The sequence below is a fragment of the Panthera tigris genome, chromosome E1 (assembly GCF_018350195.1).
Source record: "Panthera tigris isolate Pti1 chromosome E1, P.tigris_Pti1_mat1.1, whole genome shotgun sequence".
Lineage (NCBI taxonomy): Eukaryota > Metazoa > Chordata > Mammalia > Carnivora > Felidae > Panthera > Panthera tigris.
Genome location: NC_056673.1, coordinates 17,116,825 through 17,129,860, shown reverse-complemented (window position 1 = coordinate 17,129,860; position 13,036 = coordinate 17,116,825). Strand labels below are relative to the sequence as shown.

The window sequence follows — 13,036 nt, the reverse complement described above, 5'->3', positions numbered from 1 at the left end:
GTGTAATCTTAAATTCTTCTTCAGCCTTGGTATGAGATGCTTACTGTAAAACTTTGTAACACTTTAGTACTTAGAATGTTCAATAATTTTCATACTCTTCTTACTGGAATCCATCTGGCCATAATAATTATTATTTTATCATTTTCTCATGCCCTTACACGTGTTCCTTCTGCTGAAAATATCTTTTCCTCCCCTTTGTCTTCCTGGTAGATCTGTTTTCTTCCTTCAGAATCCAGTTTCTGCCACCTCCTCTGAGAATACTTTGCCCTCGTCTCTCTCCCTTATAGAGTGAATCACTCCATCCCTTTTTATTTTTGTACCTTATAAATTCGTTATTATGTCTTACCACATTCTATTGAGATTTTGTATTTGCATGTGTCTCCCATGCTAAACTTCATATTCTTTAAAAAGGGTACTTCTGAAAACTTGATACATAAGAACTAAACATTTGTTGAATTAAAGTTCTGCAGAGAAGTGACTGTTGGCTTAAATCATCAAATACCTTGATATCTGATTTAATGCTCCTTTATCTCTTTTTATCTTTTAAAAACTGTTTATGGAAATTTTCAAACATACACAAGTAGGAATTAGTACAATGGAATCCCCCAGTACTCACCACCCAGCTTCAACAGTTACTAATATTTTGCTAATTTTTTCTTATCTATCCCCCTGCTCCACACCCACAGCTTTATGTGGTGGAGGCAGGAGGTGGGGAAGAATGTCTGGAGTATTTTAAAGCAAATTTCAGCATACCATCATTTGACTCCTAAATATAGATAAAGACTTTTTGAATTTAACATAATGATAATTCCATTGTGATATCTAAGAAAATTCATAATAAAATTTTAATAATGTTTAATACACAGTCCATGCCTAAGTTTCCCCTTTTATCTCAAAAATGTCTTAAGTTGGTTTATTTGGATTGGGGCCCAGACAGAGTCTACACATTGCATTTGGTTAATTTTTTTTTTTAAGTTTTTAAAATTTATTTAGAGAGAGAGCGAGAGCGAGAGAGAGAGAGAGAGAGAGTGAGCAGGGGAGGGGCAGAGAGAGGGAGAGACAGAATCCCAAGCAGGCTCTATGCCACTAGTGCAGAGCCAGACATGGAATTTGAACTCCTGAACTGTGAGATCATGACCTGAGCCAAGACCAAGAGTTGACTGCTTAACCAACTGAGCCATCCAGGCACCTCTGGTTAATTATCTTTTAAGTCTTTTAGTCTGTAACCACTCCTGCCCCCCCCCCTTTTTTTTTTTACTGAGGATTGGATCATTTACTCTGTAGGAATTCTCACATATGAATTTGACTTATTTCATTTTTGTGGTGTCATTTAATGTATTCCTGTCTCCTTTACTTCATATTTCCTGTAAACTGGTAATTAAATCTGGAGGCATGATAATATTTAAACTTTCTTTTCTTTCAAAAAATTTTGCAGGTAATTTTCATAAGGGTTACTGTGTACTTCCTTTTGCATCACATCAAGAGATACATAATGTCTAGTTGTCTCACTTTTAAATGATATTAATATTGATCAGTGGGTTCAGGTTTTGTCCATCTGATCATTCAAGAGTTCTCTATCAACCTTTTTTTTTTCATTATCTATTGACTATTATGTATTTTTTAATATTAAAAAAAAATCCTATACAGCCAACTATCTTTATTTGTAATACCTTCCAGTTTTTCAGAACTGATGATGATGGCTACCCAGCTATGAATCTTTAGCTACATAGAATCTTCTAACTTTTTAATGAAAACTTTTTAGGTTTTTTGGTTTGTTTGTGTTCACTTAAAGTTTTGGTCTGTCTAGAATATGGTATTAAGATGGGGTTCCACTTCCTTCTAGATATTAGCCAATTGTGCTTCCATTATTTTTTTCCCATTAAGTACTGCTTTTGTCTTGCATTAAAAGCCTGCAAACTGAGATCTTCATTCTAATTCTATTTTACTAATTATCTGTTTCACACCAATACCATATTTTATTAGAGTGACATTATGGGATGTCTGATAGGGCTAGTTTCCCCTTACCCACGTTTTTTTTCATTCATTTTTTTACCTAATGAATTTAATAGCCATTTATGATAATTACCTTGATTTATTTTTTTAAAGTAGTCTCTGCACCCAACATGGGGCTTGAGCTCAAGAGTCACCTGCTGTACTAACTGAGCCAGCCAGGCCCCCCTGCCTTTGCTTTTAAGAATTTGACTTTGGGGCATCTGGGTGGCTCAGTCAGTTAAGTGCAACTTTAGCTCAGGTCATGATCTCATGGCTCATGAGTTTGAGCCTGCATCGGGCTCTGTGCTGACAGGTCAGAGCCTGGAGCCTGCTTTGGATTCTATATCTCCCTCTCTCTGCCTCTCCCCTGCTCACACTCTGTCTCTCTCTCTCAAAAATAAATAAACATTAAAAACCAAATTAAAAAAAAAAAAGAACTTGATTTTAACCTGAAACTAATGTAACATCAACTATATTAAATATAAAATCATCTAATTTAATTAAAAAATGTTTTTTGAATGTTTATTCAACATTCAACAGGCTCCAGTCTCTGAGCTGTCAGCACAGAGCCCAACACGAGGCTGAACCCATGAACCGTAAGGCATTACCTGAGCTGAAGTCAGACACTTATCTGACTAAACCACCCAGGCACCCCTAATTTAATTTTTAAAAAAGAACTTGATCTTACACATTAAAAAAAATAAGTTGTACATGATTCCTAGAGTACATTTCTTTAATTTCTTTGTAGAATTTTAAGTTTTTATTTATTTATTTTTAAGTAATCTCTACATTCAGTGTGGGTCCGGAACTCATGACCCTGAGATCAGGAATCACATACTCTTCAAACTGAACTAGCCAGGTGCCCAACATCTCTTTAAATTCTTAAGTGTGCAGGGCATCTGGGTATCTCAGTTGGTTAAAAATCTGACTCTTGGTTTCAGCTCAGGTCATGATCTCACCATGACCTCATGAGATCGAGCCCTGCATTGGGCTCTGTGCTGACAGCGTGGAGCCTGCTTGGGATTCTCTCTCCCTTGCTTTCTGTCCCTCCCCCACTCACATGCATGCTTGCTTGCACTCTCAAAAAAAAAACAAAAAAACTTTAGGGTAGCTCAGTCAGTTGGGCATCCGACTTCAGCTCAGGTCATGATCTCGCGGCTCGTGAGTTCAAGCCCCACATCGGGCTCTGTGCTGACAGCTCGGAGCCTGAAGCCTGCTTCAGATTCTGTGTCTCCCTCTCTCTCTGCCCCTCCCCCACTCACACTCTCTCTTTCCCTCAAGGATAAATAAATGTTAAAAAAAAAATTTTTTTTAACTTTAAACGTACATCCATAAAATAGCCAGAATGAGGGGCGCCTGGGTGGCTCAGTCGGTTGAGCATGCGACTTCAGCTCAGGTCATGATCTCGCGGTCTGTGAGTTCGAGCCCCGCGTTGGGCTCTGTGCAGACAGCTCAGAGCCTGGAGCCTGTTTCGGATTCTGTGTCTCCCTCTCTCTCTGACCTTCCCCCATTCATGCTCTTGTCTCTCTCTGTCTCAAAAATAAATAAATGTTTAAAAAAAAAATTTAAAAAAAAATAGCCAGAATGAACTATTTTATGATTCACTTCAAAGCTGAGTAATTACTGTTTCCTTAATTTATAGATTTTCTTTTAAATAAATCACCTTTCTTTTTGCTTTCCTCCCCAACCCCAAACAGATTGAGGAAGAGATGTTGGCTTTGCAGAATGAACGCACAGAACGAATAAGAAGTCTGTTGGAGCGCCAAGCCAGAGAAATTGAAGCTTTTGACTCTGAAAGCATGAGACTAGGTTTTAGTAACATGGTCCTTTCCAATCTTTCCCCTGAGGCATTTAGCCACAGCTACCCGGGAGCTTCTGGTTGGTCTCATAATCCTACTGGGGGTCCAGGACCTCACTGGGGTCATCCCATGGGTGGCCCACCACAGGCTTGGGGCCATCCAATGCAAGGTGGACCCCAACCATGGGGTCACCCTTCAGGGCCAATGCAAGGGGTACCCCGAGGTAGCAGTATGGGAGTCCGCAATAGCCCTCAGGCTCTGAGGCGGACAGCTTCTGGGGGACGGACAGAGCAGGGCATGAGCAGAAGCACGAGTGTCACTTCACAAATATCCAATGGGTCACACATGTCTTATACATAACTTAATAATTGAGAGTGGCAATTCCGCTGGAGCTGTCTGCCAAAAGAAACTGCCTACAGACATCATCACAGCAGCCTCCTCACTTGGGTACTACAGTGTGGACGCTGAGTGCATATGGTATATTTTATTCATTTTTGTAAAGCATTCTGTTTTGTGTTTACTAATTGAGATGTCATAGCATTTGGCTGCCGGGTTTTGTTTTGTTCTTTAACTTCTGGAAAAATTTTGAAAGGGGGAATTGTGTGTATGTAAAAAGAAATTGGCTAGATTGGGGGTAATTTTTGAACACTGCAAAAATAGAATACAGCATAGTGGCGTGAGTCATCACTTTGGGGCTACTGTATTCTAAGAAATTTGTGAAAAGATCTAAAGCCTTCCCCACACCCCAAATTCTTATGAGCCACTCACAGCAGGCAGGCAGCATATGTTGAACCAAGTGATTATTGAAACACACCTGTATCCCCTCACCAGTGTATTTTCTTTATTAAATTGGTCTGACTTCTCGGCCTCATTTGGAGTAAAAGAGTAGAAATTCACGAACACTAAAGGGTTGCATTGACTTTTACAGAGAGTAGAAAACAACTTAGTTCTTTTTCTGAATGCTGCATAGGTTTGTCAGTTTTTGTTTTTGTTTTGTCCGTTCAATTGTGCCTTCTTTGTGGCATGGTGAGATGGAGGTGCTTCAGGAGATCACAAGTTGTGTGGAAATTGCATCAACAAACCTGTGAGCCTTCAAAGGGGAGACTGGAAGGTGAGAGAGGCCCCTGAAAGTTCATGTGGTGGGTATGTTCAGCAGCAGAGTGAGGAGATGAAGCCTATATATCCTAATGTTTTATTGCTTTTACTGTGATATCTCATCCTAGCTAAGCTCTATAACTCCCAAGACCCCAAACAGTACTTTTACTTTGTACAAAAACAGACATATAGCCAATACAAATCAAATGCCAGAGGTATTTGAAGGATGCCATATTTGCAAACTGCCATCCATTGGAATTCTCATTACACTACATAGACATAATTTGATTATCCTCCCCCTTTTGGCTTATGGGATTTCCTGTTTACAAGTAGAATAGCCAATTATTTAAATATTTAGTTGCCATAGTGAACCAGGAGTCACTGAGCCAATGACTTTACCAGCTGCTGACTAATCCTCATCACCACTGTAGATTTTGCTGTATGTGCAGGTCCTTTTTTTTTCTTTTGTCTCTCTCTCTCTCTCTCTCTCTCTCTCTCTCTCTCTCTTTTCTTTTTTCTTTTTCTTTTTTTTTTTTTTTTTTGGCTATTTTTGTTGCTGCAATACTTTACAAACTTTTAGTTCCTTGAGACTTAGTGACCATTTGGCATCATGTTAACATCACACAGTAGGAAACACCACTTCCAGAAGTCTCTAGCCTCAGTGCTAAAGTACTACTGAAAAGGAACTATCAAGTTTGGCAAATTAAAAAAGACAAAAAAAAAGGTTAAGTAAGTTATAGTGGTCAGGGAATCTCTTAATGAAAGCTAACTTTTTTTTTCCCCAGAGAGGGGCATGTTTTGTTTTGTTTTATGTTTTGCAATGAAGGATCAACCCAACGCTAAAAGTCAGATGTTCCTTGGCATTCCACACCCAGTGTGGAAATTGAGTTGAAGGTGGTTAAGGAGCTATGAGTATGACTTGAAGGAAAAAAAATGTCCTTCCCAGTGACAGATCAGAGTTTCTTACAAGTTATTGCCCTGCCCCCTCCCCAGTTGTCTTGAAGAACCCTTGCTACTAACTCTGGGTCCTCATTTTCATGTGGTCAGAGGGCTCCAAGTTAGAATTCCCTAAGTCTCAGTGACACCTAGACCTGAGTGATGACCAAACAGTAATCTATCACTGTTGAAATCTTGGTTTTTCTCAACCAAATTTAAGTCTTCCCCAGGTATGTCAGCCCAATCTCCATGAAGCCTCCCCTTTAGGAGTTTCTGGCATTCATTGAAAGGTAACTGGAAGAAAAATTAATATTTTAATGTAAATTTTTAAAAAACCAAGGTAACAGTAGAATTCACACTCAGTTTAGGCAGTGTTTCAGATAACACTATGATACATTGTCCTTTTGACCATGCTCACGATCACTAGTTATTAGGTGAACATAACATGCACTTGTCCTATCTAATGAAAGGGGCTTCTGATTTTCTGAATCTCTCTTTTCTGGCATTAAAATATTACCGTATTTCAGACAAACTGAGATATATACCTGTTTGGAGGAAAATGATAGGAGAGCTCTTTAGAATTAATTAAATGTCCAAAAATGTAATGGAATTTTATATATTTCAAAAAACTGTCATTCAGTCTGGCCAATCTGTACTACTGGAGGGGGTGGAATATGGAAGCAGATCAGTTTTGCGTACGAAACTCTTTAAAATCCAAAATACTACCCGTGATACATGCTAGAGTCTACTTGTGGACTTAGTCAAATCGAGTTACTGAGTTCATATATACTTTTAAAATCGTGATTGAGTACTGACTCCGCATGTCTGTCCAGTAGGGCTTTGTATCTATCTGATTGAATTGCATGACAGCCAGTTTTTCATGTAGGTCATGACTATACCTGGATTATTCCATTAAGTTAATTTAATTAAAATATTTATAGTTTGCAAAAATAATTTCACTTAATTGGTTTGTGTGATCTGACTTCTGAGGAATCTCATACATGGTAGGAATCATCAAAGAGTAAAGCTTGTAGCAGGAAAATATGAAAAGTTTTGAGAGATCCTAAAGAAAGAAGCAGGCACTTTCTGAGTCAGTGTACAAATGTCAACATTTGATCAAATTAATACTACCTCCTCCCCAGTGTTGGTGTTCACTTGGTATATATGTATTTAAGAAAATAAAAAGTATGGGAAATTTGTCCAGCATATCAGAACATTGTAAATGCTATATCTGGTATCCAGAGCTTGGCAGTAAAAAGTTTCTTGTGTTCACTGTCTCTCCCATTTTTTAAGTTAGCATTTTAAAAATGCAAAACCTCATACCTTGAAATATATTATTCCTAATTGGGTTTCCTTCCTTTTGCACATACTTTTTCTCTTCTTATTAAAGTTAGCTCTAACCCCAAATTGTAGGATCTGAAAGTATTTTCATGATATAGAGAATGTTAGCTGGAAAATGTGTTTATATTGTTTTTATTTAGAGCTGCCAGTCCTTTTAGTCCTTTCTATGCCTAGAAATGAATAGTCCTGCGTTTGAACCACCCCACAGGTATAATATGCTTGGTACCCAAAGCCAAGGGTTTATTGATAAATTGAACTTTTTAGCAAAGTCATTATGATTTTCAGCTGCCTAGACATCAAGACCATTCAGTACACTAAAACTGTCCTTGACACTCCTCCCTATTTTTCCTCACCCCCCATCCCCAAATTGAAAACTCTATGAGTATCTTTCTCAGACCGTAAGGCTGACTTTAGTAACTTTCTACTTCTTTAAGTACTAAATGTCTGGCATTTTAAACTTTTATAGAATACATTGTGTTGGACACTGGAATAATACTGTTTATTTTCACCTGTGAAAAAATGACTATTGTACTTGAAACACCTCCTTTGCATTTCTCCATTTGTGCCATTCACTAGTGGAAATAAATTGTATTATACCATGATCTACTGGCTTTTTAAAACTGTGTTAAATATGCACATTTTGGTATAGTTATTATCATTTGTATGTATATACTGTATATACATATGAGTGTCTATATGTGTGTATAGATAGATGGATGTAATTCATACTGTACATTTCCATCAGGGTGCTTAAGGTTCTGTTATTTTGTTATTTCAGTCCTCAGTTAAGGCAAGAATGCATGTGTTTCTTAAGAATGAGTATTCTGGGTTGATATTTATGAGAAGGTGGTCATTAGATGCAATCTTTTCTTTTTTACTCCCTTCTTAGCACTTGTGTGGGTGGAAAGAAAGTTAAGTAAATGTGGAACCATAAGTTGCAATGCAGTAAAATAATGCCAGGGGAGGAGCCAGTTAGTGTCTCTGTGAGTTTGTGTTGTGATGCAATAAACGATAAGTGGTGCAGAGAGAAATGAACCGTGGAAATTACAAACACTGGTGGTGATTCCTCTGCCAAGATGATGAAAAGTCACAGTCTCCATGTGCGCGATCTCAGTGTATTTCTTAGTAGTGATGCCATTGATCCTCCTGCTCTTTTTACTCCGTTGATACTAACACTTACACATTTTGCTAAGGACCAAAACAGCCAAGAAAGGAATTACTGCTAAAGCATCTAAGGTTCTCCTAAACGGTGAGATCAACAGGAAATGGCCACTGGGAGAGAAGGATATGGTATTGGTGTGGGGCTTTCTCCCTTGAGCTGCCTCTTCTTGCTTGCCAATAGTTAAGTTCTTCATGCACCTTCCAGCTCTTCTGAGCCACTACTATTCAAGCACAGATTTGGCCCAACACAGCAACCCTTTCCTGGGAGGTTTATATGGTCCTGCATTCTGTCCCATGCTTACAATGTGAAGTGTGTAGTGTGTATTCAAGTCAGAAAATAATATATTTAAGGTATAGAAGTGTGAATCTCCTATAATGATGGAAGAAGAGGTTCTTGTTTCTTAGATAGAAAACTACCTTCTCTAAGGAACAAAGCCAAAACTTGGGCTGTCATCTCTGAGCTGCTTACCAAAATACAGATCATTATTAAAGAGAGACAAAGTCTCTCTTCTTTTCCCTCACCTAACATGATAGTGCCCCTGAGGTTGTAGCATTGCCTTTGAGAAGGCGCTCACTTACTCTTAAGTTGAGAACTGGAAATTTCCCATCCTCAGATTCCCTAAAGGATGAAGGCTGTGCTGTACACTTAGCAGACTTGCCTCTTGTATGCAAGGACTACTGATTGAAGTCTGTCTTGCTGTGTGTGTGGTCATGTTGTCTGCACTTTTATGAAATCACCACAATAGGTCTGCATTGGAAATGACTATTAATTTGTAAGGAAGTAAGTTTTATTTAAATATTGTCTAGAAAAAGAAAGTGAAGCTGAGAACTCTTCCGTTATTGTGCATTTATATTTTTCTGCTGAATTCCGGTAGCCCCCTTGAAAGTCTAAGTTTTCCCTCGTTTATATTCAAATTTCCAAAATTTCACTCACAAAGGAAGAGAACCCGTTTGGCCTAATGACAGTCTTCAGATTACAAGAAATATAAATTAATATGCACCTTATCTGCCTCTTGTGGGTTTCTTAAACTTGCACTTCCCTCCCACCCACCCAAAAATAGATATCTTTAAAGAAAATACAGGCGGAGAATTAAAACTGGGGAGCCATTTCCTATGTCACCATCACTGTTAACTGTTTTCCAGCAATCCTAACTTTTTGAAGTTGCGGAGAGATTTTTTTTTGCATGTATGTATGTGTCTGTCTGTGTCGGGTTTATTTTTTTATTTTAAATATACAAGAAATTCTTCTTTAATGTAGAAAAAAGTGAATCCTCTCTGAAACAGGATGCCCACTGGATATACCAACCTGGACATCTGTAGGTAGTTTGCCATGGAAAAGTGGAGAGAAGATGAGATTTCTGAATGAATGAAAAGGGTGTCTTGATGCCCAAGGAGCCCTCCCCTCCCCCCCCAAGTACGGGTAATTCAGCCTGCACAGTTTCCTTTTCACTCATAGTTTTTAGCAATTATGAGTGAAAAATCATGTAATTATCTGTAAATATGTAGCTAACAAATTGACCTAGTTTCTGTATTTTTTTGTTTTTGTACTAAAGTTTATAAGTCTGTGCCAGCTAGAGAGGAGTTGCTGTCATTGCCAGTTGTGGTCCTAGCATCTAATCCTGAAACCATCCTAGGTGACATTTTTAGAATTAATGCTTAACTGTTGTTGAACAGGGGAAAGTGAAGCTTAATCGGTCAGGTTTTACATCTTTTGAAGCAAAGTCATTTTATTTAATATAATGATTACATGTTTTCGATCATGAATGAGGTAGGGAGCCTCCCTCCCCAGTGGCCATGTTTACAGACGTGTGTTTTGTCTATAAAGTGCAAGAGTTTTAATGTTTATGTAAATTATGCAGGTGATAACATTATGGCTTGGAACTGTTTATTGGGCTCTGTAGCTGAATTTTCAGTGAAATGAACTATGTGAATTGCTGGCACATTGATCCCATTTCTGGAGTATTTTTCTATTTCCAGAATTGCATATGTTCCTTTGTCATTATCCCCACTAAACCTTTCTCTGAAATGCCTTGTAGCCTAAGGTATTACAGGCTGGTAAATATAGACGAGGGAAATGCATTTTAAAAAACCCGTGAACCGTCGTTTGTATGCATTCAGTACTGATATGTTTCAGTGGCAACTCTGAGGTCAGTGGAGTTTAGCAAAATGAGATACCAATGTTAATGAAAAGTGTGTACTCTTTGCTTTTGCATGGCTTGGCTTAGCTTCAAAGGTATATTAGGGCCACTTGAAAGCATGAAAACCAGTTGTATGGGAACAGGTTTCTCTCAGTGGCACATTTTGCTTTTTCTGAGCCCTCAAGTACATTGCCTCAGCATGAACATTATTGTTACTATAAGTTGCACATGGTCATGGAGTGAATTACGTGATTTAAAAAGATGTAACTGCTTAATGTTTTCAGATTCTGGCTGGTCCATGTGACTATTTGGCACATATCAAACAGTGGGAGAGGGGTGTCCTGGACCCTTCTAACCCCCTTGTTGTCATAGACAACTATATTTAGTTTATTAAGATGTTGGCTGCCCCTGGTGTGTTGCCAGATAGCTCTTTTTTGGTGCCCATTCCAAATGTGCTTCCTTGCATTTCATAATATCAAAGAAACCACCACCCTTCTCCCTAACATTTTATGTGTTACACATTTTCTTCCACATTAAATGGGAATTGTGCCTACTTAGAGTGCCCCTCCAATTAATTACATGTATGTGTCCTAAAATAATCCAAGCCAGAGACACAAGGTGGAAGAATTTTTTTAAAAAGTCCACTTGAGGCCAGTAATTTATCTGACAAGATATTTTACCACATTATCTTGACACTTGATATATGAGCCTATTAGGAGTTGCAGGTGGTTTCATAGGGCAAAATCCAAGTGGAGAGGATATGTGGGGTTTCTATTAGAAGATAATTTTCTTCGTATTTTACCTTTCCTTTTATGATCCTTCTGTGCTAGGTTAGAATAGGTTAATGCTCCAAATTTATTGAGTTTTGTTTTTTATCTTTTAGAGAAATTTTTACAAAAGCAATGGTCTGATGTAAATAACATTTTAAAGTAATAGTGCACATACGTTTCCCAGACTGTTCCAACCAGATAATTTGTAAATGCTTTAGAGTTTTTTAAATTAACACTTGTGTTGCTAAATCCTATTTATGTAAGTCTGCTAAAATTTTTAACCCATTTAAAACTTAAAATGAACATTTAAATAATGGATGGGTTACTCTGAGCAACCTAGCTTTCAGAACCCCCTTGTTTTAGTGTATGAAAAAGCCTAATGCGCATTAATGAGGTTGGAGAGACTTTGAGAAATATGTATAGTGTATATTTTAAAACAGCTTTGCTTGTATTGTGAAGATTTAAAAACAAACTTGAGATTTTTAACGTAACTATTAACACAGTTTTAACATAAGTTATCCCACTGGGTTTAAGAGCATCTTGAATGTATAATCCTTTTGGTAACCCAGGTTGGTTTCTGCTTTCACCAGTCATCCAAACATATTATTTATGTTTTTAGTTTTATATACTCATTTCCCTTTGTTTTCCTCAACCAGCATGATTTTTTTGCACATGTATTGTAGAAATTTTTAAGAAAAGTTAAAATACATCGTTTTCTCTGAATTTCCTTCACTTCTCTCTTCCTTTCTACTAACCCCTTACCTTACAGGCCACATCGCTCCATTTGCATCATTTGTGCAAATGCCAGGGTTGGTTTTTATTTTTATTTTTGCTATTTACCTAAAAAAAGAAAAAAAAGAAAAAGAAAAATGCTTCAGTCAATTGCTTTTTTATTTAAAAAAGAAAAAAGAAAAGAAAAAAAGCTGTAACCTTATCATTTCCGAGTAGACCATTGAGAGATGAATGCACACCTGTAATGGCCCAGGACCAGCTCTGGTGGCTAAAGGGAATATGTTAACTAAGCAAGAAGTTCTTTTCTAAAAGTGGTTTATATTATTCACGATCTCTTTCCGTTATTCCCACAAGTCAGGGGTCCAGATAAAATGAGGGTTATCAGCTAACTGATATGTTATCATTGAGGTTCATCAATGAATTTGTACATTTCTACTTCCCTTTGGTGAAGGGAAAAATGATGATTTTGCAAGACCTAGATTTTGGCTTGGTTTCTTGCCTCCTTTTTTGGCAGCCTTCATCTTCTCATCTCCCAAAGCCCTTGAGCCTGTAGGGTTTTCGCGGTAGACAAAGGACTTGTGGTCTTTTAAAACTAGGACTGATTTTTTGGTGAGAGATTATCATGTTGAAAGTGATGTTCTGCCACTTTACTGATGACTAATTTTAAATATACACAGTCCTCTCAATTTTCGGACCAAACAGATGCCCACAGTGGAGGCTTATCAAGGGTTGCAATGGGGAAGAAGCCTCTCCCTCACTGTCAGCACCAGCTGGTAAAGGTGACTGTACAGATGTGCATTTTCCTTTTGGTAGAAATGGTCCGCAGCACTAACTGGTAAGGCTTATTGTACAGTATATTGTCAGTATTCTTCTGGTTCAACATACCTTATAGTTCATATATAACCTGTATTAATTGTATAGATTGTGCATTTAAAGCTGTTACCAAGTTGTCAGAACATAAGAGCGAAAACAAGGTCATATGTAATATTTTGTTTGTAAGTATCCTTTGTATCATAGCAAAGGAAATGTTTAAAAAAAAATCAACTGTAATAAAGTAATTTTAGTACACAGA

General features: G+C 37.7%; 1 protein-coding gene across 3 annotated transcripts in view; it reads left to right on the top strand.

The window, feature by feature from the left end:
- Nucleotides 1-13,036, top strand: part of TAOK1 (TAO kinase 1) — a 144,526-nt gene extending 131,490 nt beyond the window's left edge. For all 3 annotated transcript variants that reach the window (XM_007076068.3, XM_042967076.1, XM_042967077.1), the window contains one exon: nt 3,690-13,036. In XM_007076068.3, the coding sequence (XP_007076130.1) occupies nt 3,690-4,151 (462 nt within the window). In that variant the 3' untranslated portion in view covers nt 4,152-13,036. The remainder of the gene's footprint in view (nt 1-3,689) is intronic.